Source organism: Phalacrocorax carbo, chromosome 1, assembly GCF_963921805.1.
Source record: "Phalacrocorax carbo chromosome 1, bPhaCar2.1, whole genome shotgun sequence".
Classification (NCBI taxonomy): Eukaryota; Metazoa; Chordata; class Aves; order Suliformes; family Phalacrocoracidae; genus Phalacrocorax; species Phalacrocorax carbo.
In genome coordinates this window covers 86,081,919-86,107,517 of record NC_087513.1, presented here as the reverse complement: position 1 = coordinate 86,107,517, position 25,599 = coordinate 86,081,919, and the positions used below count along the sequence as shown (strand labels likewise).

Genomic DNA, 25,599 nt, shown 5'->3' with positions numbered 1-25,599 from the left:
AATTAGATGCCTGTTGTCTTGTGAAGACTTTCTAGGCAGGTTTGCCCTCACTGAGGTGATACAGCCGGAGGAGGAGCTTTACCCCTCTGACATGTCCAACCCATTCCTCTGAGCACTACTCCTGCTCTGTCGCCTTCCCTCTCTTCCCCTTTCCCTGTTCACGGGACCATGTTGCTGGCTGGTGATGGAAGAGACCATCAACAGCAGCTGAGCAAACTGAGTCGGCTCTGCTACCACGGCTCACCCTGGGCAGCAAATGTCCTGGTCACCCTGCTCTCCAAGGAACCCTTGCAGGCCCTTCTGTTAGCACTAGCTTTGTCTTTCCCCTCATGTCAACATCCATCCTCCCGACATCTCTGACGGCCTGGGTACCTCCTCATAAGCCTCTTGCTTTGGGAATGGGAACCCGGCACCTTCTCGTCCCGCAACTCGTACTCCTGGGGGCGGCCAGGCTTGCCCCGTGGGGGGGGAGGGATGCATACAAGAGTGAGCCGGCCGGGACCCGGCAGCAGCAGCCCCTGGAGCTGGGCTCTGGCCAAGACCAGCTTCGGCAACCGCTTGTACCCCGGCACAGCCTGTCCCCTCAGCCCGCGCCCGCCGGGACCGCCGCCGGGAGGAGCCGGGGCTGGGGCCGGGGCCGGGGCCGGGGCCGTGGCTCCCGCGCCCGGTCGGCCGGCCCGCCCCCTGGCTGCTCGGCCCGGCGGTGCTCCCGCCGCCGTCTCCCGCCGACGCTCCCCGCCCCTCGCCCCTCGCCGTCGCCCCGCCTGGCGGATGGCCGGAGCGTGGGGCCGGGGCGGCTGCCTGCGGCGTCCGCTGCGGCGGCGGGGGCCGGGGGCCGGCACAGCCGGGCGGAGGCGCGCACAGCCGCGCGGGGCGCCCGTCGCCATGGCAGCGCTTGCTCCAGCGAGAGGTAAGATGGGTCCCTCCGGCCCCCGCCGCTGCCGCGGTCGGCCCCCGCCGCCGCCGCCGCCGGCCCCCGCTCCGCCGCGCGCAGGGCGGCGCCGCCGCCGGTCACAGCCGCGCCCCGGGGCGCCCCGTGGGCTCCGCGGCCCCAGCCACCGCCCAGCCCAGCCCAGCCCTGCCCTGCCCTGCCCTAGCCGCACGGCTTCGCGTCGCTCCGCCGCCACCGGGCGAGGCTCGGGGCGGCCCTGCCCGGCCCCCCTCCGCCCCTCTGGCCGTTGCGGCCGTATCCGGGCTGCCGGGCGGCGGGCAAAGGGAGGGGGCGGCGGGGGCAGCGCCGCACCTCGGCCCCGGGCCGGCCGGCTGCATCCCCCGGCAGCCTGGGTTCCTCCGCTCTTCTTTGTAATTATTCTGGGTCAGAGCCCCCGCCTTTGCCTGCCCCTGAGTCACCAGCCCCGGGAGTCTCTCCTCTCCCCGCTAGCGGGATGGGTGGTGGGATGAAGCGGGGGGCTGTGGCCGGGGAGCTGGGCCAGGTGAGGATGGGTTTCCCTAACCTGGGTATCCTGCATCAGCTCCGGGGCTCTCCCATCTCTGGGAGTGGGAGGACCGCAGCTCAGAGCAGAATTGGGCCCCAAAGCCAGCAGAGGTGGCAGGGTTCCTGCCTCATTGAGGGAACACAGCGTGGGCTAGCAGAACAAGCAGGGTTGGAAGGACAGCAGAAGGAGGTGTTGCAAGGAAATTCGTTCCCCTGGGATTATCAGGGCCGGCTAGCTTCGTAACTGTCTCCAGAGGCCGCAGGCCTAACTGCAGGAGTGATGGCAACAGGGGAAGAAAGATGAACCAGGGCAGAACAGGGCATCACCAGTCCAGTCATGGCAAACTGCTACAAGCAGGGAGGAACAGAGGAAAAGCCTCAGGTGGTTACAGAGAGGGTGAGAAAACACAGAGAAGCAGTAGCAAGGGGAGGGGTGGGAACTGAGCCACTAGCTCAGACTGGGGGGCCACTGGTCCTCCACAGAAAGATTAAGTTTACATCTGCTCCAGTCAAGGCACAGAGCAGGCCTATACCTTCCTGCAATATACTGCTTGGGCATCCCCTATAGATTAAGACAGGAGAGGGGGTCTGAGCTGGTAGGACCAGGGGGCACTGGCAAAGGTGAGTAGTCTCAGGACTAGGTTAGCAGTCTTCGTTCACTAGGTTTGGAGCCATGGGGTGTCTGGAGACCAGAGTTGCTCTAGCAGAAATGTGCTAGGAGGGTGAGGCATGTGGCCGAAAGACTCGAGCTTCAACACTGCAGAATGGCAGGGTATTGCTGGAGTGGTTGCGTGTACCTGTGGATGAGACGGGACGAGAGCGGCAGAGAAAAGCTGAGGTCCAAAGACTGGCAGAGCTGTGGGAGCTGTACGTCAGGAGTGAGGGGTGTCGGAGCGGGTGTGTACAGAGGGCAGGACCTGCATGGCAGGGAGCGATGTGAATCAGGTCTTCCATTACAGAAATGGTATTCATAATGCTTTGCGTTGAGAACCTCAGACTGGAAGAGCAGGAGCACAGGGTGTCTCAGCAGCACTAGAAGGAGTTGCTGGGGGCCAGAGTCCAGCCTGAGGTATGTAGGGACTGGTGCAGATCTGGCTCTTCTGTTCACTGAAAGACACAAGGAGTGTTCTCCATAGCCTAAATCATGACCAGGTGTTTGTGTGGGCAAGGAAAGAGAGAGATCTAGGGAGATAGAATGATGTTAAATTACTTTTTCTCTTTTTTCTCTTTTACAGCAAACCTCGTGCCCTGAATCTCCAAGGGAACCTTTGGAAAGGATCTTCCCCTCCCTGCCATCTCCTTATTGTTTGCCGGCTCTGCCCTGTGCTGTGCAGGAATCTTGAAAGAGCAGGCTGAGCCCTGGAGAACAGCAAAAAGGACAATGTAGTGAGGGTGCCGTGAGGTCTTGGACAGGGAACCCTCTGAATTTTGTTCCTCACCCTTCACTCTCCACTGATGGCTCTCTGACAGCCTTTGGCAGAAACCTCTACCTGGCGACGAGTGTGGCATTTGGTGAGAGGGGGATTACACACGGTATATGCACCAGCCTCACCATTTCCGCAGGACCTTTGTCCTGCCTCCCATCTTCTCTGAAGCTCTTGGCTAGCTCCTCATTCACTAGGACGCTGGGCAGCAGGCGCCTGCTACTACCAAACTGATTGGACTCCCCAGCAATCCCTGTTTGCGTGTGGCCTTCACCAGTCCCAGCAGAAGGTGGTCCCTGAGACAGAAGGTGCCTGTTGGGCACATGAAGTAAGGAGAGATTTTTCTTTGGGGGAAGAGTGGAGGAGGGGGATGAAATAGATGGGGAGGAAAAAAAAAAGTGAGCCCAAGCGAGTGAGGGAAGAAGCACTGGCAAGCGTTCATGAGAAAGAGAGAGAAAGAAGGTGGAAGAAAGAAAAAGAGAGAGAACAAGGGAAAAAGGTGGAAAAGTTAGAACAAGGGAAAGAAATATAAACAAGCAGAAGGGGAAGGGAGGACTGAAAGTGAGACAGAGTTGACAGCTGTTCCGCCTAGCACCTGGTGGCAATGCCTTGAGGAACCCCTCCAGCGTGCGTACACCTCGCATTGCAGCAGCAGCAGATGAGGAGGGACGTGGCTCCTCCAGCGTGGAGTCCCACTCACCCTCTTACAAAATCCCAGCAGCAGGGACAGGGTGCAACTTAGCAGGGGTGGCAGCATGGGGGACTCTGAATCAGAGTCCACCTTACACAACAACTCACTGTGGTGGCTGGCATGTGGGATGTTAGCACTGTTGGCCAACTCTTGGATTATCCTCAGCATCACGGCCAAACAGCAGAAACACAAGCCCCTGGAGCTGCTGCTATGCTTCCTTGCTGGGACCCACATCCTCATGGCAGCAGTACCCCTCACCACCTATGCTGTGGTGCAGCTGCGGCGTGAGTCCTCTGACTACGACTGGAACGAAAGCATCTGCAAGGTCTTTGTCTCCACATACTATACCCTGGCGCTGGCCACTTGCTTCACAGTGGCCTCCCTTTCCTACCACCGGATGTGGATGGTGAGATGGCCAGTCAACTACCGGCTGAGCAATGCCAAGAAGCAGGCTCTGCACGCGGTCATGGGTATCTGGATGGTATCATTCATCCTCTCCACCCTGCCCTCCATTGGCTGGCACAACAACGGCGAGCGGTACTATGCCCGTGGCTGCCAGTTCATTGTCAGCAAGATAGGGCTGGGCTTTGGTGTCTGCTTTAGCCTCCTGCTGCTCGGAGGAATCGTCATGGGCTTGGTGTGTGTGGGTATCACTTTCTACCAGACCCTGTGGGCACACAGAAGACGCCGGCGGTGCCGCCATCAGAGGGCAGAGGAAGCGTCATCCTGCTCTTCATCAGCACACACCACTTTCAATGTGCCAGCCATTGTAGTGGAGGATGTACGAGGCAAAAGGAGGTCTTCACTGGATGGCTCTGAGTCAGCCAAGACCTCCCTGCAGATGACCAACCTCATCAGCGCTATTGTCTTCCTGTATGACACGCTCACTGGGGTGCCTATCCTGGTAAGCAACGAGTTCTCCCTTTCCCTTCAGAGTCTGCAGTTAGACTAGATTTCTGTTTCTCTCAAGTTTTAGAGAAGACACTCTGTCTTCTTTCCACCAGCCACAGAGTTTCCACATCTGAATCTGTGTTATTCTGAGGGCTGGTTTTAAAAAGATTGCAGTAATTGTGTCATCGTTCCGCAGCAGCATTTTCTTAAGACAACTCTAAGCCTGGGGAATACACGCCACACAGCTAAAACCACTGTGAAAGTTTTAAGTGGCTAAGAGGAGAGGAAATTATTCTGCAAACTTACAGGGGGATCTACCTCTGCAGAAACAATGATGTTTGTATTTCTCCTGTCTCCTTCTGGAGAACTGATACACCAACTTTAAAAGCTGTTGCAGATAGTTTTCATCTTCCTTCTGCTTGTATGATCGTGGACAGCATTCAGGTTTTGGCTGGCTGGTTGATTCGCTGCAAAACTGGAGAGCTGGGAAAGTTCTCAAAGGGAACCATTAGGAGAACAGAGGCTAGTCACAGCTCTTTATTTTTTCAAGCGGCCGTGTCCTTTGTTAGCACCTATTTAACTCCAGCTCATAATAAGCACAGGGAAGAAGTGGTGCTAACACCAGGTCTCGTGCTAGTGATATGACAACTTAGAATATGGCCTAGCAAACTTGGGGCAACAGCCCAGGAAGAGTTTTTCAAAGTGGCATGGGGTAATTACTTGATGAATCCTTTATAGACAGATTATGTTCTACTACAGAATTGACTCCCATTATCTTTCTCCATTGATCTCCACTTCTGTCTTCTTTCTCAGCATTGTTTCTCTGTCTTACCTCGAAGGTCGTGAGCTTTTTTAGCCTGCGCTATGATACGGCCCCCACCTGGATGGTCCTGGCTGTGCTCTGGTGCTCCATGGTGCAGACCCTGCTGCTCCCCTCCTTCATATGGTCCTGTGAGCGCTACCGAGCAGATCTCCGCACCGTGTGGGAGCAGTGTGTGGCTATCATGTCTGAGGAAGATGGAGATGATGGTAAGCTCCTCACCACCCCACAGTCACCGTTATTCACTAACCCCCTCCCCAAAATATTACAGAGGAAAGAGAGGTCCGCCTTGAGAGGAGGACCTGATGGCACTAGGCGTAGTTGTGTGGGTGGCTAAGTGGGATTCGTGTTATAGCTTGGAGTCAGCAACCATGAGAAAATTTATTCTGGAGAAGGCTCTGCCACTCACTGGCTGTCTTAGGGCTCACTGGCATCCAGGAAAAATTAGTGCAACATCCTTCACAGTAGATGCAAAAGTAGAGACGATATGTACAGCTGCCAAACCACAGTGAAAGTGACATGCTGGGCTTCAGCCCAGCTCACTGCTCCAAAGGTCCAAGTTCTGGCAGTGAGTGATTCAAAAGCAAGACAGAAGAAACAAGGCAGTCTCTGGGTGCTCTAGTGCTGCTGCAAGCAGAAAGATGAGGTCCTTGTTCAGAGGTGAGCCCTGAGGGCTGCAAGCAGGATGGCAGAAGTCAGACAAGCATTAGGATGGCGTCCAGGTGCCCTAATAACACTCCTCTTCTGGCTGCAAAATGTTGACTGCCGTTCTCTTTGCCAACAGATGGTGTATGTGATGATTATGGTGATGGCAGGATCTGCAAAGTGAGATTTGATGCAAATGGTGCTGCAGCTGTGAAGCGGGACTCCCGGGACATCAAGCTGCTACCCATGCACCACATGTTGTTGCCCCAGGACAAGGTGCACTACCTGCAGGTGAGCTGAGAGCTAGCAGGGGCAGCCCCACAACCCACTTCCTTTCCTAACAGTCTCCCACGCTTTCGTGTCCTCTTGACTCTCTTTGAGAAAACCTCAGCTGCTCCCCTCCTGTCTCTTCAAGTCTTCCATCACCTGCCTCGTTCTCTGTTTTCCAGGTCCCTATCTCCCGGAGAATGTCACATGATGAGACTAACATCTTCTCCGCCCACCGCTCTGCTCCATCCTTCCTACACAAGTGGTCTTCATCTGACGACATCCGCATTTCCACACCCCGCAAGCCTGGAGGCCCTGGCTTCTTGCCTCCTCAGCTGCATGACTACCAGCACTGCCGGCAGCCCCCAGAAGATGAGCTGACGACCCTACGGCAGTTTTTGGAGGGGGGGCTGATGCCCCGGGCCTCCAGCTCCAGCGCCTGCTTCTTCCGAGATGAGATCACCATGTTCATTGACGAGACACCACAACCCACCCCAGCCTGCAGCCCACGGCACTCCCGTCTCCCGCTCGCATCACGCCGAGATCGCCGCCTCTCCCTTGGCAGCAGAGAGGAGGAGAACGCCAACCGGCCCCGGCGCTGTTCCTTGGCTGGCAACGGAGCCTGGCATCTGCAGGATGGAGAGCAGGCACCATGTGAAAGGACCCTTGAGGCCTGCGAGGCAGAGACCTTCCAGGACCCCAAACTATGAGAGACAGCATCAAGAACATTCAGTGCCATCACGATTTTTAAATAAAACTTAAAGTGTTCCCTTTGTCCCGGGACCCGATCACTAACTTGCATTCTCATCTTTCTCGCCAGCAGGCAGGAAACACGGCACCCCACGCTGATGGGGGAAAAAGAAGTGGGACAGACCTGCAGAAGGGAGCAGAAGGGAGCTCGAAGGACAGATGGACAGCCTGGGCCTGCTCTCAGGTTACAAACGCACCCACTGCTGCCACTGCCACTTGGCACCCTCGCCAGTCCCGTCCCTTTGTGAACTCCACCCTCGCATCCGCCCTGCCCTAAGAGACAAGGCAGGCACAGAATGGTATTAAAATTCTATATTTGGAGTGTCAATCGTGTGTCTGTTTTTAAAATAATATATTAGTAATAATTTTGTTTCCATAGAAACAAAATGACTGGTGCAATGTTTAATGAAGCTTCACAGGCTTCTGGAAGGGAAATGGGGAACATGGGAGGCTCCTTTCCTCCCTCTGCATCCCTTTCTTGTCAGTGCAACTGGAAGGCAGCAGATGCTTAGCAGCCCAGGGAAAGGAATGAAGACCATAGAGGAGTTGTCATGGGAAACTGAAGTCCGTGGAAGTTTTCCTGTCCATTTCAGGGGAGACTTAGACTGTCTACAGCTACGCAGGAGGGGCCTCTGTGCTTTCTAGTACCGCTTAGCAGAAGGTATTGCTTTGAGGCAGCCCCAGGCTTGAAAATCATTAAAACGCTCTCCAAAAAGACCCTGACCGTAACGTTTTATTTCACTGGTGCAAACTGTTGTTTCCAGTGCAAATGTTGCACGAAACACAATGTCCCAAACTTCTCACCCAACCGGGAAAGCTGATAGAGCCTTCCAGAGGGAAGCCCCCTGACTGCCCACGCTGTCAAAGCTGGGGGTGGTGAGGTCTGGAGCAGGCTCTTGTCTCGCACAAAGCTCTTGGAAGGGAGGTGTGGAGGTAGCATGTGGGAGATGGACTGTCTCCTGCCCAGTGCTGGCTGTTGTTCCAGCCATGGGCTGCATTGGAGGGGCTGGGGAGATAGGGGATGAAGTGCTTCTCAATGTGATGGGACTTGGTCTATGAACTACCAAAGCATGCCTTGCTCCCGGCATGGATGCTGATAGATTAACCATAAGGTCTCTCACGAGACAGCTCGTTGGAGGGATCTGGGTGACCCGCACCCAAGGGATCGTTAGCACTGGGGGATGCTCGGCGGACGCCGGGACGACGGACCACTTCAGACAAGGTGGTGCCGGGGCTCTGCAGGCCCGCGCAGGGACAGCACCGGGCTGGTCCCGGCGCCCACGAAGCGGCGGCGGGCCTCAGCAGGGGCAGCAGGACCCACTCCCCTGGGGGGACGGACGTGGGGACGGGAAGGGCCTCGCCCCCGGTAGCCGCCCCCTCCCCGCACCCCCACCGGACCGCCGCGCTGCCCGCCCACCGCGGCCCCGGCCCGGCCCCCTGGGTGGGCCTATCCCGGGGCCTGCCAGGACGCCTGCCCGCCCCGGACCCCCTCTCCTCCTCCCCATCCCCGGCGGCTCGGCCATGGCTTCCCTGCTCTGCCTCCTCCTCCTCGCCACCGCCACCGCCACGTCGCCAGGCCGCCTGGTCCCCTACGACCTGCTGTACGCGGACGGGGTGCGAGCGTACTTTGCCCGGGACTGGGGGCGGGCGGCCGAGCTGCTGCAGCGAGCCCTCCACAGCTACGCGGGGCTGCGGGCGGCCCGCCGCGCCTGCCGCACCGCCTGCTGCCGGGAGGCGGCCTTCCTCGGCGGGCCGCTGGGGACCGGGCCCTGGGAGGCCGCCCTCTTCGGCCGGGTGCTGCAGCGCGCCGACTGCCTGCAGCACTGCCTGGGGCGCCGGCTGGGCGCCGCGCCCTCCGCCTACCGCGCCAGCCAGGCCATCCGCCGGGACTTCGACCAGAGGGAGCCCTACAACTACCTCCAGGTGGCCTTCTTCCAGGTGGGGACCGGCCCCGGAGGCGCCCAGGGGCCCCGGTGTGGGCTTTCCCCAGTCGCCGCCCCCGGGCAACCCCGAGGGTCCCGGTCGCACGGGTAGGGTGCTGCCTCTGCGCGGCTCTCCCGGAGGGCGCCGGCCGGCTGAGGGGGCGCTGGGCTAGGGCTTGCCAGCCCGGGACACGGGCTGCTGGGCGCAGGCGCCTGGTGGGTGAGTCCAGGGGGCAGCTGGGGTGTGAGGAGAAGCAGGGTGTGAAAAGAAGTGGGGCCCGCAGGAGTGTGACAAGCACGACTGCCTTTTCTCCACAGCTGAAGAAGCTGGATCAGGCCGTGTCTGCTGCTCACACCTTCTTCGTCGCTAATCCCCAGCACCTCCAAATGCGGGAGGACATAGAGAAGTACCGTCGTATGTCAGGGGTGAAGTCGGACAACTTTCGTGACCTGGAGGCCATGCCACACTGGGTGAGGGTTTGATGCAGAGCCAGGCATCAGCAGCTCTTATCCCATCCTAGGGACCAGTCAGGGACCCTGGTCTGTTCCCACGCAAGGGCCGTGGCTTGGGGCAGGGCCACCGAATATGGAATCACAGAATGGTTTCACAGAACGGTTTGGGCTGGAAGGGACTTTTAAAGATCATTTAGTCCAATCCCCTGCCATGGGCAGGGACATCTTTCAAGAGATGAGGTTGCTCAAAGTCCCGTCCAACCAGGCCTTGAACGCTTCCAGGAATGGGGCATCCACAACTTCTCTGGGCAGCCTGCTCCAGTATCTCACCACCCCCATCATAAGAAACGTCCTTCTTATCTCCAATCTAAATCTACCCTCTTTCAGTTTAAAACCGTTGCCCCTTGTCCTGTCACAACAGGCCTTGGTCAAAAGCCTCCCTCAGTCTTTCTTATAAGCCCCTTTTATATTTGAAAGGCTGCAAGAAGGTCTCCCTGAAACCTTCTCTTCAGGGAGACAAACCATTGCAAGTGCGACAGAGAGACTTTCTGATGACAGTTGTGGCAGGCTGCAGAGCCTTGGAGAAGTCTATTTGGCTTAAATCCAGAAGATTTGCTGTCACTGCATGGTGGGCTATGCATGATCAGGCAGGCCCCTAGGTGTCAGCACTACCCTGTGAGTGACCCAGAGTCTCAGGGTGACCTTTGGTGTCACCCACACTGCATAGGGACCTGGATCTGTCCTTTGCAGGAAGCATATGAAGCTGGGGTGCGGCATTACAATGCAGATGAGTACCTACAGGCTGCGGCCAGGCTGGAGGAGTCACTCACAGAGGCACTGTCAGCACTGGAAGAATGTCGTGCCCTGTGTGAAGGGCCTTTGGAGGATGAGGACGAGGAGGAGGAGGAGATGCAACCTGGCCTGTACGAAGCCATTGCAGGTAGCGTTAGAGGCACAGAGGGTTGAGTAGGAAGGCCATGCTCCCCACATTGGACATGCCTCATTTCCCAGCACTCCTGTCTGGAAGAAGTGTGAGCTACTGCCCTTTCTTGCTCCTCTTTCTTGCAGCCCATTATATTCAGGTTTTGAAGTGCAGACAGCAGTGCGTCCTTGAAATTGCCACAAAGCCTGGGCGTATTTCTGCCACGGAAGATTTCATACCATCTCATCTTGATTTACTGCAATTTGCCTATGATCAAGGTGAGCAGAGCCACAACCCAGTGGGTTATGCTGTGGCACCCCTAAGTTTACCTTTTACCTTTGGAGCTGTGGGCAGCATGTAATGGGGAGAAGTGGCACACTAACCTGAGCTTTACTTCTCTGCCCCCACGTCTGCTCCCCAACTCTTCCAAGAACCTCTTTTCTTTTGCTCAAGCCTGTGGCCACCTTGGGAGAGGTCCCTTGTGGTCCACTTCAGTCTTCTTGCATGTCTTCTATAATGTGTGGCTGTTCCCACTTCTTTCCTCCAGCACTCTTCATTTCAAGTCCTTGCTCCAACTATCTGCTATCTATTTTATACCCTCCTTTTCAGTTTGTGGCTCCAGATCAGGCCCCCGCTTCCAATCTAGAGCATGTGCATGCATCTCATCTCAACAGTGGTGTTACCTCTGAGTCAGCCCTGCCTACCCTCGCTGAACTGATGGCCTGTCATGACACTGGTCATCCTGTCACCTTCTCAGTTTCACACATCCCTCAGCTCTTCTCTTGGATACCTCTTCTCCTTCCCACACTGATGCAACTCTCATCTCCTCTGTTAGACCATTGGTAAAACTTGTAACTCAGAGAAGCCTCCAGAGCACAGACACGCATTATGTCTTTTGGGTGAGGGAGGTGGGATTGTCTTTCTTCTGAATATATACTATTTTTGTCTCCTCTGAACAAGCTCCCAATAAGTATTGAAATTGGACCCATTCTTCACCAGGCTCATTCCTTGTATACTCTGCCCATCATTGGGTAGAGGCCCAACTAGGCAGGGATTGATGTGTACTCAGTGTAAGGCCTCCTGACTGGGGCATTGCGTGCTGCTGGCCTATACACATTTGCTGCTAACATCAAGTATTTCGGTGACATATCTGTTTTTCCTGTTCTGTCCCTGCCCAAGCTGGGAACCAGGCACTGGCTGCTGAATGTGCTGCTTCCTACTTGCTCTTCTATCCCACGGATGAGCCAATGTTGGAGAAAATGAAACAGTATCGCACAGAACTGGGAGAGGACACAGCTGTCACAGCTAGAGAGGTAGTTACAACCCCAGGTCTGCACTTTTTTCCTGTCCCCTGTCTCATATGACAGGATCATAGTCCAGGAGTCAAAAAGGGAAATGTGTTTCACTGCAGATGTGTGCCAAGCCTAGGACTGAAGAAACTGGAGCCTGAGTTTACCTATAGTCTGTATGAGGCAGGGTCCCTTCAGGACAGACTGGGCTTTCATAGTGCACAGCAGTGTGTTGGGGCAGTTTTCTGCCCTGGACAGGGATGGAATTATCTTTTGTGGGGTCATTGTTTGACAGCCTCTTTGCTTCCTTAGAGTATTCAACATTATGTGCAGAGATCCTTGATGGAGAAGAAGTTGATTTATTATGCAGTGGAGCATCTAGGAGGAACTTTTGACGACCCTGTGAGTAATGACATCTTAATCTTTCTGCACTGATTTCACCAAGACAGTTACCAGAATTCAATTCGGTAGCACATGATGCAGAAAGGATCAGGTGCTGATGAGAAGGACCCCCAGGTCCTTACAAGGTGGATCTTTAAGGCCTTTCTGCTGCTCCAGGACTGAAGTTAGTTTGAAATTTCTGCTGTAACCATATGCATTAGCCCAATCTGGCTGTTGTCAGAAGCAGGCCAGAAACATTGGTCTGATATTCACTGGAGAAGCAGGACAAGGACCTGGCTGTTTGACATGATCCAATGTGGGATAGGTTTGTTGTGTACTGAACAGTCTGCATTTGTTCCTACAGGATCTTTGGACTCCAGATGAGCTGATTCCTGAAAACCTAAAGGAGAAACACAGGTAAGGTTGACCAAGTCAACTAGGACTGAAATATAAGTGTTGGAAGTAGGAGATGGGGTTGGACTGTTGGGGTGGTACAAGGAATAGTACTACTGAGGAATGGGCAAAACAGGAACAGGAAGGGTGTGAAATGCTGCAGCAGAGGAGGGTTAGGCATAGCTCTGTACTGACAGCCCTGGTCTCTGTTTTTTGCCTTGCTCCCGAGAGAGGATCAGGAGAAGGAAAAGCAGGAAAGTCTGGATGTGGAAGAGAGGGAGAAGAGGGGTGAGTAAAAGAGCTTGAAGAAGGACTTGGATGCAGTCAGCCAGGCTTAGTCAGGCTAAGTGCTGTCTTTTCTTCTGTCCTCAGACATTTGAATGCTAGCATAGTTGCAGACTGACTCGAATGGCTCAGCAAGTCTTCTCACTGTTTCTTTTCTCCCTCTTTGATGCATGTGTAATCTTGCAAAATCTCACTGTGTACATCTCTGGGATGGGAACTCAAAGAGCACTGTGGCTGGAGAAGCTGAGAGCAGTGGTGCCTGAATACGTGACAAGCCTGTGGACATGCAGATCCCTGTTCAGTGTGGCAGGAGTGTCTACACGAAACCTGGTTGAACTCCACCAGCCCAACTTCAAACAACATTTTTCTGAAGGGGACAAGGAGAGAGGGGTGGGGAATGGAAGCTGGAAACAGATTATTCAGCTTGGGCAAGTCTCTCCCTGAAAAACATAAGTCCAAATGGTTTGTGGCTGAATACTGTAGACTGCAGTGCAGAGTCCCATGTTCTTGCCGGTCCTCTGTTCTTATGTGTGGACACACAGCCTCTTGCAGGGCCCTGTCCTGGAGTCTTTGCTTGAAGTGACCCCAAGTGGTTCTCTGTTATGACACATGGGAGACCAGATCATCCTGAGGGTCTGAGTGCCTTGGCATTCATGACTATCCAGAGGTCAGAGGGGGGCGGGGAAAAAAGGCTAAAGATCAAACGATCAAATCACCAACTAATACCCATTGCTTCTCTTTGGGGCTGAAGAAAGAAAGATTCACTGGAGATAAATCTGGGGAAAGATGTGTGATCGAAAGGATTGATGGAGGTGTTGGTGAAAGGGTTGATGGAGGTGTTTACCTGCTTCTTTTCTCCAGAGCCTCATCCCAGTAGGCTGGACCTGTTCTGCTGCTGCGATCCACAGTGTACTCAACTTTCCCCAGCTCCCTGCTGCTCTCCTAGCAAGCCCCAAGTTTCTGCTGGCTCCTGAAGCACTCGCTGTAGGCCAGCTTCCCCAGCTGATGCTCTGGTTCCCCTGAAGCATGTGAGGGGTGCAAGTGGCCCAGGTCTGCGAGGAATGGGCACTTCTGGGGAACTGTCCTGTCTTCTCAGAGAATGTATAGTGTCTCTCCACTTCCTTATCCAGGCTGGGGGTTGGTGTCTGAGGGCTTCTTGTCCAAACCTTGCTCATGCCTATCTGTACTTCCTTCTCAAAAGGTCCTTTGCCTTTTGAGGGTATTGCTGTCACAATGGATTCCCGCCAGATGAATGGAACCCAGAGGGTTGTGTTCGACAGAGTGCTGACTGAGAGTGAATGTAAGGACCTTCTCCGGCTGACAAAGGTGAGGCCTGGGTCTTGTAGGAGCTCCTGTATGTGTACTTTCCTCTTCAGCAGGCAGGGTTATAACATTTCCAAGGTGGAGAAATGGCAGCAGTGTGTCATCTGTGACCTTCTATTCCAGGCAGCAGGAGAAGCAGGAGATGGCTACCGGGCAAGACGGTCACCTCACACCCCACATGAGAGATTTGAAGGGTTAACCATTTTGAAGGCCATGCAGGTAAGTGGCTCTGTGAGCCTGCCACCTTCTTGATTGTCCAGAAGGAGTGTTTGCCAACTGAGCATTTTTCTCTGTGAAGTGCACTCTGGATGGCGTCATGGGTGTGTTATCTTCCTCACAGCACATGTACAATCTCTCCCCTGACTCTCTTCCTCCACGATCTTGTTGAGGCACATTGTACATGGAGGACTTGACAAGGGCTCTTTCTCCTGTGAGACAGGGTTTCAGGATTGCCACTTGTCCCTGTGCAATAGTCTTACGGACATACTTAGCTTAGAATTGGAGAATAAATTAAGGTGGAAAGAGCCCCTGGAGATCTCTAGTCCAACTGCCTGCTAACTGCATGGCTAATTCCAAAGCAGATGAGATCCTTCAAGGCTTTGCGCAGGCAAGTCCTGAATGTCTCCAAGGGTGGAGATTCCCCAGCCTCTCTGTGCACCTGTTTCAGTGCTGTGCCACTCTCAGGAGGATGAAATTTTTCTTTATATCCAGCCAAAATTTGCGTTGCTGCAGTTTTTGCCTGTTGCCTCTTGGCTCTTCAGTGTGCTGCTCTGAGAACAGAGTGTCTTATGTATAACCCCCTTTTAGCTGACAGGAGACTGTAGTTAGATCCTCCTTTGGCCTTCTCTAGGCTGAAGAAACCCAGCTCTTGCAGCCTCTTTTTCTAAGTCTTGTGCTCCAACAACCCTGCCATCTTAAGAGCCTTCACTGAAGACTCACTCCAGTTTCCTAGTGTCCCTTGTGTACTGCATGACCCAAAATGATGCTGCATTCCAGATGTGGCTTCATGTTCTGAGTAGAAGGAAATGCTGTGCTGTACAGGTATACTCCTGACTTATATTTACATGAGAAAACATGTTATTTTCTTACATGTGTGACCACAGGACTTTACATGGGTCCTTTAGCTGTACTGTCTACATGTATCAGTTATTAGTGTCTTTGTATGTAAGTATTCTAACAGTCCTGGTTTTCACTTGTAGCTGGCCCAGAATGGGGATGTGGACTGGAGAGACGCCAAATTGCTTCTGCAGGCCAGTGAGAAATCACGGAAAATCATAGAGTCCTATTTTACTCCTGGAAAGAAACTCCATTTCTCATTCACACACCTTGTATGCCGCACGGCTGTAGATGGTAAAGGATCTTCCACCCTGTTAGTCCCTGTCTCCTGGAGAGTCTCCTCAGTCCCAGCCACATGCTCTCAGGAGACTCTCTTCCCTTTATTCTCCCTGTGCCCCTTTCTCTCTGCCCTGGTCTTTCTTGAAACTGAAAATGCCCATATTCTTTTTTTGTAACTTCCCTTTTCAGAGGAACAGGAAGGTCGCATGGATCTTAGTCATCCTGTCCATGCTGACAATTGTCTCTTGGATCCTGAGGGGCAAGAGTGCTGGAGAGAACCACCTGCCTACGTGTACAGGGACTACAGGTAAGAGAAGAAGGGGACCTGCATTAGATCATATGGAGATCAGAACATCTCCCTGGCCCTGTCAGAGGGTGAGTTCAGCTTATAGAAACCAGGTGATGGGTTGTTGGCTCAAAGCCAGCCTGGACTGTAGCATTAGGCAGAAGGCTGCATTCAGTGGCTTCAGAACAAGGTGTAAAACACCTTCCCTAGGCTGGGAAGAAGATCTGCACTTTCTTCCTCCTCACAGCCAGCATTAATGGAGAGCAGAACAAGGCTGGGAGGCTGCATGGACTAGAACCATGATATCAAATTATTGTCTTGTGGGTCTACCACAGTACTACAATCCACTGCCAGTCCTTATCACAGTCTGTTTCTTCTAATCAAGTTCTGTCTTTCACAGTCTTCTGGTGCATTACAGCAGAGGGAGAAAAGCTCCCTGTATTTCCTTTGTTTGGGCAGTCAGTGTACTTTGGTGACTATTCTCTCCCTTCAACTCTCTCAAGATTCACTGCCAATACTTTGTGTTGGGTTTTTCCACTCCATGTGAGAGTTTTTTTCCAGCCTGTAGTAGGTTTTGTTACTCTTGTGTGAAAGGACCTGAAATATGTTTTAAAGGTGGTGACAGTAGTTGTGTACTGCAGCCAAATGAGGTCAGTTTACTACAATTGATTCCTACTATTTACCATCCCATGCCTGGGCATCCAGAAATCTTGCTTGCCTTCTCTTTGAGTGGTAGCTGTAGCCAGAGCAGAAATCTTCTCCGAGCAGCTTATGGTAAGGATGTTGGACTTAAAGGGAGTTCCAGTATCATTGAGTCCATTTCCCTTCTGATGTAGATGTTGATTTGGTATAGTCAGATTGTAAAGTTACCAGGCTCTGTCGTGTAAGTGGTTAGATCTCTGTCCCCCCGTGGGGAAGCTGTCCTGTCACCTCATTCCTCCCTGAGCAGTGGGCTTCTCTGTCTTCTACTTGAATGTATGTGGGATCTATGTCACTTAGCTATTTCTAGGAGTATTCCTGTGCTCTTGCAGAGTGAACTGTGACTGACCAACCAACTCACAAGGGCTGAGCTCTTCCAGTGTCCTTTTGAAAGAGGTCCCCATACTCCAAACTTCCTGGATCTCTTCTCTGTATTTGTGCTATGGTTATTAATGAAACTATTGAACAGGATTGGGCCCAGGGGCCCGAGGGTCCCAGTGATCCTCCTCCAGGCAAACAGTACTCCTTTCTGTGCCAGTGGTGCACTAGTCAGTGTGTGCTGTTCACATGCTCTTCTTCACCTTCTCTGTGTTCATTAGTAATTTCTCTAGTGGCACCATTCTGAGTACTGTTTACCAGAGTCCAAACTGCTGAGATCAAGCATGTTGTCTTTCCCTGGGAAATCAACTGTTTTGTCAAAGATCATGTGGCTAGCCCCATCTGCTTTTAGTACCCCCATGTCACATTGTAAGACCTTTTTCCATTTACCTCTTGTCCTTCAATTTATCCTTCTCCTCAGAACTGGAGTCTAAAGCCCTGCAGGCTAATGAGGTCAGGCTCACAGGCCTGTTTATGCTTCAACCATTACCACAACACTTCATGCGTCTGAGAGTTACCCTTGCTTTTCTCCAGTCATGTTACCACCCTGACTTCACAGTCTTGTTAAAACCCTATGGCAGAAGAGCTGTAACCTTGTAGGTTTCAGGGTAGGTAATCCTCTCACTGTCCTTAGGTCCTTAACATTTTGCTTCAGCAGCCATAGTGTTGATTTCTGTTTCTTTCTCCCCGTCCCATTAATGAGCCTCTCTTGTTCCTCTGACAATTTCTATCAGCTTAATTGAATGCCAAGAGGAACTCAAATAGTTTGTGACCCATTCTTTTGCGTAGTTGACTGTGGTCTCACCTGCACTGCACAGTGGCCTCACTACTTCTCTTTTTCTCTAATGTTAGTAAAGAAATTTCTTGTTTTAATTTTCTTTTCTGCATGTATTAAACCTCTTTTTGGCCATTCATATGTTATCCTGAAATTCCTTGACCTTAAGACATGGCTTTCTTTGCTCATCAGTCTCCCAGGCTTTGGATTATTTCCAGTCTTAAAACATAACATCATGCCAGGTCAGAACCAAGGTCCGTCTAGCCCAGGGCATTGTCACAACAGTGCTGCAGATGCATGCTGCAGGGGATTGGGGAAAAAAAAAAAAAAAAAAAAAACCCAAACCAGGACAAGCACATAGAGCTAACTCCCTGGCATAATCTCCTAGCCTTCCACGGCCTGCAGCTCGGGGACTCCCCTGAGTTAGGCACTGCTGTGTTTAAGAACACCAAATGGATCCACCTGTTAACTGGTCTGGTCACTTTTTGAACCTGTGGTATCATTCAGGTGCCAGTGTCCTCTGACAAGGAGTGTGGGGAAGTACCTGGGAGGAAAGAGCTTCACCGTCCATCTTTCTTTTTGTCCACAGTGGCATTCTCTACCTCAATGATGACTTCCAAGGTGGGGGCCTGTTCTTCACTGAAATGGACACCGTGACTGTCACAGTAAGTCTGGGACTGGCCAAAAGAAGGAGGGAGGACTGAGGGTGAGACTTAGTCTGGGCAGGAGGAAACTAGTTGTTTATTGAATCCCACCACTCCAAAACCAATCCAGTGCTGGTGCTGTGGCAGATTCAAATAGAGACAGCTAAAGGCAAATTGAGGCAAATAGCAGATAGAGGAGAGGTTAACTCCTTCCTAGCTGAAATGTTGCAGGTTCTTGCAGTCTGTGGGTGTCTGTGATGTAGGTTGTCCCATTGATTCTCTCTGTCTCTCCTTGAGATCTATCTTGCTCATAGACTGGCAGTGGATGCCTAGTAGATCACTGTTTCATGGTCCCAGAGGCAATGTTAACATATGTACAATGACCATATACCCCAGAGCAGGGGGCTGCTGCCTTCATTGTCTCTTCTCTGTCTCCTGGCAGGCTGAGGTGCATCCTAAGTGTGGGAGGCTGGTGGCCTTCAGCTCTGGCAAAGAGAACCCCCATGGCGTGTGGGCAGTTAGCCGTGGGAGGCGCTGCGGCATTGCTCTCTGGTACACACACTCCAAGGAGCATGCTGAGCAGGTAAAGGACTATGCTGGAGATGTGGATACGAGTACGTCCAAGCTAGATCAAATCCCTCTGAGGAACTGCTTGTGGGCTGTCCTATGGGGCAGGACCTAGTGCAGCAGCTGGGGGTTGTCCTCTGGCAAGGTAGCTGGTGGAGGGGCCAGCCTGCAATGGGTCCTGCAAGAGAGATTGGGCTCAGGGGGGGTTGGATGGACATAACAAAGACAAGATGTGTCTTGTCAGCCCCTGCAAGCAGAACAAAGGCCCTAGCAGGGAGGGGTTCACATCATCTCTGTCTCCATGGCTGCAGGAGCGGGTAAAGGCAGAGGAGCTGTTGGAGCAGAGGGCTATGGAGCAGGACCAGCCTGATGGAGAACGTCAGGGGGATGATCACAGTGGCAGATCATCCTCAGAGCTTCCTGATCACAGTGGCGGAGCCAGGCTCACAAGCCGGAGACACAAGCCTGGCTCAAACAGGACGCAGCACCCCAAGGAATTGCGGGCCAGAGATGAGTTCTGAGTATGCAGGATCCTGGGGGCAGGCCTGGCACACACTATGGCCTGGCAGGTCTTGGTAGCACCAAGACTTCAGAGGCCTGGAACAGTGTATTAGCATGCTAGAGCCATAGTGATGGGGAGGGATGCAGCTTTCTTCTCTGTGACATCCCAGCAGCTGAAAAATGGGAACAGGGACAGAGTATTAAAGTCAGTGACACCAGGAACTTTCTTCACTGCCTCACCAACGTGTTTGTGTCACTCGGAAGTAAGAAGGCAGGGTCTCCTCACCCCAGTCCTCTCAGTGCCAGCTTCTTGGTCACCCAGGGCCACATCCGAGATGGGGAGAAGGAGCCTGGGGTCTTTCAGCAGGGGCTGTCTCACATTCAGGAATTCAAAACAGAAGCCTCTGAATTTCCTAGGCATCTGCAAACTCCAGAAACTCACAGCTGGTGTGAGAGAGGGAAGGTGAGGGACTGTGAATATGTGGAATAAAAGCAAAATGCTGGACACAGGTCCCGGTGGGAACTTGAGTCTGTACACCAGGAGGGAGACGTGCACACTCATTGCTGATGGAAATTTGATTAACAAATGGTGGAAGGTGATTGAGGCCTCACTGAAAGAAAACAAAGTATTTGCCCAGATGCCAGCTACTTCTGATAAGGGAGAGCAAGAAAGTCAGCTCTGCCATGGTTAACCCCTGGAAAGGGTGGGGAGAACCTTTAAGAAAAAGCACTGTACGCTCACATTTCCCTGCAGCAAGGCCTCTCTTCTTTTTTTTTTTTCTGCTCCATGCACCAAATTGCCCCTGGAAGCAGAAGAGAGATTTTGTTTTTCATTTTCCACCCTGATACAAAGGCAGTCTGCTGCCACTGCCCAGGGGATTAGTGTCACGAGATGGGATTATATTGTAGTTAAACAGGAATTGAATGGGGTGGATGTGGAGTATCAAAAAGAGCAGTGACTTCCTAGGAAGCAGTAGAGCCAGAGCTCAATCTAATCTGTGGTCATGGCGTACTCAGGCCTTGATGAGAGTTGTGCATGGAGACACCAACTACAGTTCAGACAGAAGAAATCTGTAGCGCCAGGGCCAGTGGCGTAAGAGGTGGGTGATCCCCCTCATCACTGTTGGCACTGGGCCTCTGCTCCATGAAAAGGGAACTCTTTCCTCAGTCTGAATCCTGGCACTTCCTTAACACACAAGCTTGGATAGCCTGCATCGGCCACCTTTTTTACCTCCTGTCTTACCCAGGGTCACAGGAAAAAGAAATTTTGATGCATGCATTTCAAATTTCCTCCCCCTGGCAGGACGTCTATCTCAACCTACCACACACAAGTCAATATGGATGATTTATGATGGGGTGCTGGATGGTTCCTGCTTGATGAGGGTGTGTTGGGGGGTGAGGGGACAGTGTCCACATTTCTGGCTTGCTTTGCCCAAAGGTGGCTTGGGTGATTAGACTGATGGCCTCCTGACGTCAGATGAGATCCGTTAAAAGGTATTTATCTGGGGCTTGGGCCAAAGCTGCAGGAGAGATTAAAAGAGATTGAGGCCAAGATAATCCCCTCGCAGCATCTCACTAAAGTGGCTGCCAAAAGGCACACCACCAAATCTTTTGCCACCCCGGCCACTGTGCCCAGTTCTCTTTTCTGCATGCAGAGCCCAGTTTGCTGCCCAGAGAGGGTGTGACCCCAGCCCTGCCATGGGTTTCTCCCTTGGCAGGGCCACTGTGGATGGCACCATCCCTCTTCCTGCCCTGCCCAGGACACAAGTGGCACACTATCCCTGGGAAAACGTGAATTCCTGTGGACTGTGAGACACAGCAAGCCCTGCCCCAGTGGCTGATAATCCTAGCCTGTTCTGGCTAATCTTCACTTTATTAGTTTGCTGCTGATACAAACAGAGGGAGTTCAAATCTGCCTGTGATGGTTTCTTTCCCTTCAGGAGCAGCATGCTACTCTCTCTTTTCACCCCTCCCCATCCACCTGCTTTGCATTACATCCCAATCCGATTTCCCCAAGTCTCTGGTGTCTGATTTAATTTGCCTGACGCTGCTCCTGGAAACAGCCCTCCCCCAACCCCTCCCGTCCACAGCTCCCCATGCGGAGATCAGTCCTGGGAGAGGCTGAGGAGCAGAGACGGACCAAGGGACTTACTGGGTGAATGGGCAGGGCTGACTGGAGACCGACCACACAGGGACAAGGGGCTTCTGGACAGCAGGAAGCCATTCCTCCCCAGTAGGGGAGGCAGGCTGTGAGGGTCCCATCCAGGGAGGACTGCAACTGACCTTGCTCTACAGATCCTGGTAAGGATGCTGCCTTGTGATGCCGGAGGTCACCTTGGTGAACCTGGCTCTTGGGACCCTGGGTTTCTTGGCATGACACTGTGGGGAGTTTTTGTACATGGGCTGATCCCATCTGAGGTTGTGGGAGGAAGGATCGTGGTTGGGAAGGGATTTGGGGTTAGCACTGAGATGTCTTTATGATGATGATGAGGGGCTTTGTACTGGGTTGGGGTTGCTTGTTCTCCCCTTGGCAGGTAAATTTCACCAGTTTCCAGACTGGAAAAGGAGGGTAACACCTCCCCTGAGCAGCCTCACACTCATTACTGGTACATAGTGCTGCACTCCCGGTGTGCCCCTGTGCATACCTCTTTGCAGGTGGCTGCTTTTCTGGATGGAAAAGGAGTGCTCAGAAAACAAGGAGCAGAGCAGGGTAATTCTACCTTGGCCTTTGATCTCCATCACAGGAGAGGGGGATCATCTCTGTATCCGGCTCTGCAAGGAGCCCAGGATCACCAGGGCGAGCGTACGGACCCAGGAGTGCTGCCTGTTAATACTCAAAACACCCCTCCTGCACCTTTCCCTTTTCTACTCACAGCCCTCTCCCAGCATCCCACACAGGGACCACTCCCTCTCTAGTGTGGGGAAAGCTACCCAGAGGATAGGAAACAAGGAAGTTCACCTCCCCTTTCTTCCCACCCATCACTTGCGCCCCGATCCCCACAAGGGAGCAATGCAGGTAGCTCAGTAGGACAGCCCCTGGGGTGTTGGCTGGGCCCCCGCCGTGGCATGGTGCAAGAGACATAGCCACTGCCCTGAAAAGTCATGGTGTGGCAACAAAAGGCAGAAGATAGATGATTCTAGATGCCCCTCAGCTTTTTGCCACAGTAGAGGCATTTGGTCTGCTATGAGCAGACACCCAAGGGCTCAGGGTGGGTCTGCTTCCCCACTGACAGGAGTGCTACAGCAGGTGCCTCCAACAAGTTCATCAGAAAAGGCAGGAGGGGAAAGAACTGTCATGCTGGAGAGCAGAAGAAACTAAACATGGTTTCAAAAGCCAGGAACTGTGAACTGGATGAGCACAGCCAAGGCAGAGCTCAGAAGAGGGCAGGCGTGAACCAGCGGAGCACAGGCTTTGTTTGGCTGTGCCGTTCTCCTCAGTGATGTTTGTAGGAGACACAAGTCTGGACCAGTGCTGGTGCCAAGGTCCTCCTGTCAGTAGCTCTTTGCAATGCTGAGGGGGTGGTGGTGAATTGCTGCTTCAAAGGTACCTGAGGACTTTACCTCTACTGCTTAGCATCCACCTGAAAGAGCATGTACTTCCAGAAAGCACTGAGTGTGCACCATTTAGAAGCCTTTTCCATTAAAACTAGGCTGGGCAGCTACCATGAGCAGCTGTGAGCTGATCCATGGATCTACAGGAAATGTGCATCCCTGAGCTCCCACTGGTCACAGCAGGAACATGCCTTGGCCAAACTCCGACCCCCTTTCCCCTGTTCTTCCCCCATTTCCTGTCCTAAATTTACATGGCCATGATGAGCTGCTCTTTTGCACACCTGCCATGGGCCTCCTGGGAGGCAGCTGCACTCCACTGGGGACCAGGTAACTCACTCTCCACAAACTGCACTGGGACATGATGGGTGGAGGTGACAGGCTAAGCTGCAGCTATTATTATCGCTCATCTGTGGCTCCTTGTCCTTCTGAGGCTGAAAACAATTCCCAGATTCATTCAGAGTGTTCTCTGAAAGGGATTTAAAGGTTTCGACGGAGTCCTGAACCTGAGCTGCACCTTCTCTATATTTAGCCCTTTTGATCCATCCTCGACATCGCGCCCCTGCTCTTTGATCTGCCTGCCAGCTCCAAAAGCCCCTCATCTGGTTGTGCAACTTCACAGAGCAGGTGCCTGTGAAGTGGCTCTCCTGTGCTAGTGCCAGCATTGAGAAAGAGACACCCAGGGAAGGGAAGGGGATGATAATAAAGCAGGACACATGCAAGGAAGACTGGGGACACGACAGGTGGTGGGGAGGTCATGTGCAGCCAGCTTCACCTGGAGCAGAAATTGGAAGGAGGAGAGACCAAGGCTCCCACCTCTATGCAGGTCTGGGTGGGCAAAACCAGAAGTCCACAAAGACAGATTAGGACAGGTGGCTGGATGATGATCTCAGATGGCCAATTGTCTGTGAAACAACAGCCTGGAGAGCAGAAAGCCAGGACTGTTCCAGCTAGGAGAAGCTCTAGGAAGGAATTACCATGGGGAGACCAGACCTTGGGGACCAAGCAGAGGATACTGGAAGGAGAGAGTAGAGAGGGAAGATGCAGCCCAGCAGGAGAAGGCAATCCAACACTTATAGTGCATGGAGGGGACGTAGGATCTGTCCTGGAGAAAGCTGAGAAAGTGGAGGGCGTGGACCATCCTACCACTGTAGGGCTGGAAGGGTGGCTGGAAGTTCAGGTTTGCCACTTGGTGTACTGGGAGGCAGCAACCAGAGCTGGACACAGTCTCTGTAGCTTGACTGTGCACCAAAGCTGAGGGGCAAATAAGGAGAATGTGCAGCCTCTTACTGAAAGCTGCAAGGCTTTCCCCAGCATCTCCCCAGTCTGACAGCTAGCTGAGAGATGGAGTGGGGAGCCCAGCCCCTTCACAAAGGTGGAGAAGTGCATTCAGGTGGGTTTTCATGGCCAGCGTCACTCAACCAGGTGCAGCTATGTATCCTTGCTGGGAAGAACCCCCGCATCACTGCTCTGTCAAAACAAGAAAAAAAACAGGGGAGAGAGCTCAGCTCACATGCTGGTTTGTCCCCATTCTTCAGTGTAGCTGAGGCTGGCAGCCCCAGGCCACTTCTGTGGCACCTGCCTCCAGGCCCTGGCACTGTAGCCGTGGGTCCCTCTCCTGCTCCCTCACCATGTGCTGGGGCCAGCAGCCACATCCAGTGCATGGGCAGGGAGCAGGGAAGAGGCAGCGGTGCTGTAGCTCTGTTCAGGCTGGCAGGCAGCAGGTACAAGTCTTTCTTTGCAAAGTATAGCCTGAAATAGCCTCCCTCTGGAATAAGCTCATGCCTCCTGGGAGTTGGGGGAAACCTGTATCTCCCTGTTTTTGCTACACTCACGCCATGCCTTGGGAGTCATTGACCAAAGAGAAACTCACCCTGACTGGAAGATCAAAAGAAAGCCACAGAGATATTCGGGGGAAAGAATTCTGGAGGGAAACTCAAAGAGTTCTACAAAGCAGCGAGCAAAGGTGGGACTCAGGTGCTATCTGAGAGCAAGAGAGCAGCCTGACATGGAAGGACCTAAAGCCCCATTGGCTGGAAGAAACAAGGCCTTCAGGCAACAGGCCAGAGGGGTGTGGAGGTGATATGACTCACAGGGACTAGAAGGAGAAATTCTGCGGATGCTGCTGAAGCATTTCTTGGCCTTGGGGCAAAGCACTGGTTCTAATGATGAAGAACATCCAGAGCACACCTGGACGTTCACACCTACCCAGGAGAAAGGTTGAAGCAATAAAAACCAGATTGTCTACATGACTGGGAAAAGCTAGAATCACTGGTGAAGTTCTAAGTGCATGTGACAAGAAAGAAAGAACAAAACAGAGATGCTGTATCATATGGTGCACCTGTCTCTTGAATATGGATTATAGTTCTGGTTCATTGTCCTGTCTGCAAAAACTTATCATTTATACTCTGTAAACAGCTGAAAAGGGCTTAGAGAACAACAGAGGTAACGGGATGTAATGGCTTACATGGGAGGAATGACTAAGTGTGCTCTGCAGCCTGGAAAAGAGATGGATGAAGATAGATATGACAAAGATCTATTTAAAAAACCAAGTAATGCAGAGGTGAATAGAGACCAATTATTTGCTGATTCTGCCAACTCAAAAGCTAGGTACTAGCAAGTGGAACTAGCACCATTTGGGAATAACAGAACCAGGAACTTCTTTGCCGAACATGCCACTAAGCTGTGGAAGTTCTCACCAGGGAGGACGCTAAATTTCATCATGGGTGCCAGAAGTGTTTGGACGAACATATAGAAGAAAAATCCACCAAGAACATGCATACAGGACTGCTGCCTCTAGCTGGGTCTAGGAAAGTAGGAGAAATACCATTCTCTGTTTATGTTATTTTTAGGTCATTCCCTAGGTATCCACCTTTTCTTTTTTTTTTTTTTTTTTTGGGGGGGGGGGGGAAGGGAATGGGAAACTAGTAGGGAACCCTGACAGAGCACCTCAACTGCACCCAGACTACTTTGG

The 25,599-nt window shown here is 52.8% G+C and overlaps 2 protein-coding genes across 5 annotated transcripts; both read left to right on the top strand.

The window, feature by feature from the left end:
* Positions 1 to 664: 664 nt before the first annotated feature.
* Positions 665 to 7,251, top strand: GPR162 (G protein-coupled receptor 162). 2 transcript variants are annotated; one of them, XM_064464585.1, is made up of 6 exons: positions 665 to 910; positions 2,671 to 3,187; positions 3,716 to 4,454; positions 5,281 to 5,470; positions 6,046 to 6,197; positions 6,356 to 7,251. In XM_064464585.1, the coding sequence occupies exons 2-6, from the start codon at positions 3,183 to 3,185 to the stop codon at positions 6,881 to 6,883; spliced, it is 1,614 nt and encodes a 537-aa protein (XP_064320655.1). In that variant the 5' UTR covers positions 665 to 910; positions 2,671 to 3,182; the 3' UTR covers positions 6,884 to 7,251. The 2 variants fall into 2 exon arrangements, with proteins under 2 accessions (XP_064320655.1, XP_064320647.1); XM_064464577.1 differs by having other exon boundaries at positions 666 to 910; positions 2,671 to 4,454.
* Positions 7,252 to 8,364: 1,113 nt separating this feature from the next.
* On the top strand, positions 8,365 to 19,302 carry P3H3 (prolyl 3-hydroxylase 3). 3 transcript variants are annotated; one of them, XM_064464497.1, is made up of 16 exons: positions 8,365 to 8,861; positions 9,164 to 9,316; positions 10,049 to 10,238; positions 10,367 to 10,498; positions 11,400 to 11,533; positions 11,822 to 11,911; positions 12,255 to 12,307; positions 12,513 to 12,571; positions 13,430 to 13,477; positions 13,770 to 13,894; positions 14,015 to 14,110; positions 15,091 to 15,241; positions 15,416 to 15,533; positions 17,954 to 18,029; positions 18,451 to 18,591; positions 18,887 to 19,302. In XM_064464497.1, exons 1-16 carry the CDS (start codon positions 8,445 to 8,447, stop codon positions 19,094 to 19,096), a joined length of 2,193 nt encoding a protein of 730 aa, XP_064320567.1. In that variant the 5' UTR covers positions 8,365 to 8,444; the 3' UTR covers positions 19,097 to 19,302. The 3 variants fall into 3 exon arrangements, with proteins under 3 accessions (XP_064320567.1, XP_064320579.1, XP_064320574.1); XM_064464509.1 differs by lacking the exon at positions 13,430 to 13,477 and having other exon boundaries at positions 12,517 to 12,571; positions 13,787 to 13,894; XM_064464504.1 differs by lacking the exon at positions 13,430 to 13,477.
* Positions 19,303 to 25,599: the final 6,297 nt, after the last annotated feature.

Bases quoted from the DNA above. Each gene is read 5' to 3' on its own strand.
- GPR162 (XM_064464577.1), top strand. From the start codon at position 3,615: ATGGGGGACTCTGAATCAGAGTCCACCTTACACAACAACTCACTGTGG. The intron at 5,471-6,045 runs GTAAGCTCCTCA...CTTTGCCAACAG, and splicing joins TGAGGAAGATGGAGATGATG to ATGGTGTATGTGATGATTAT. The intron at 6,198-6,355 runs GTGAGCTGAGAG...TCTGTTTTCCAG, and splicing joins ACAAGGTGCACTACCTGCAG to GTCCCTATCTCCCGGAGAAT.
- P3H3 (XM_064464497.1), top strand. From the start codon at position 8,445: ATGGCTTCCCTGCTCTGCCTCCTCCTCCTCGCCACCGCCACCGCCACG. The intron at 8,862-9,163 runs GTGGGGACCGGC...TTTTCTCCACAG, and splicing joins TCCAGGTGGCCTTCTTCCAG to CTGAAGAAGCTGGATCAGGC. The intron at 10,499-11,399 runs GTGAGCAGAGCC...TCCCTGCCCAAG, and splicing joins GCAATTTGCCTATGATCAAG to CTGGGAACCAGGCACTGGCT.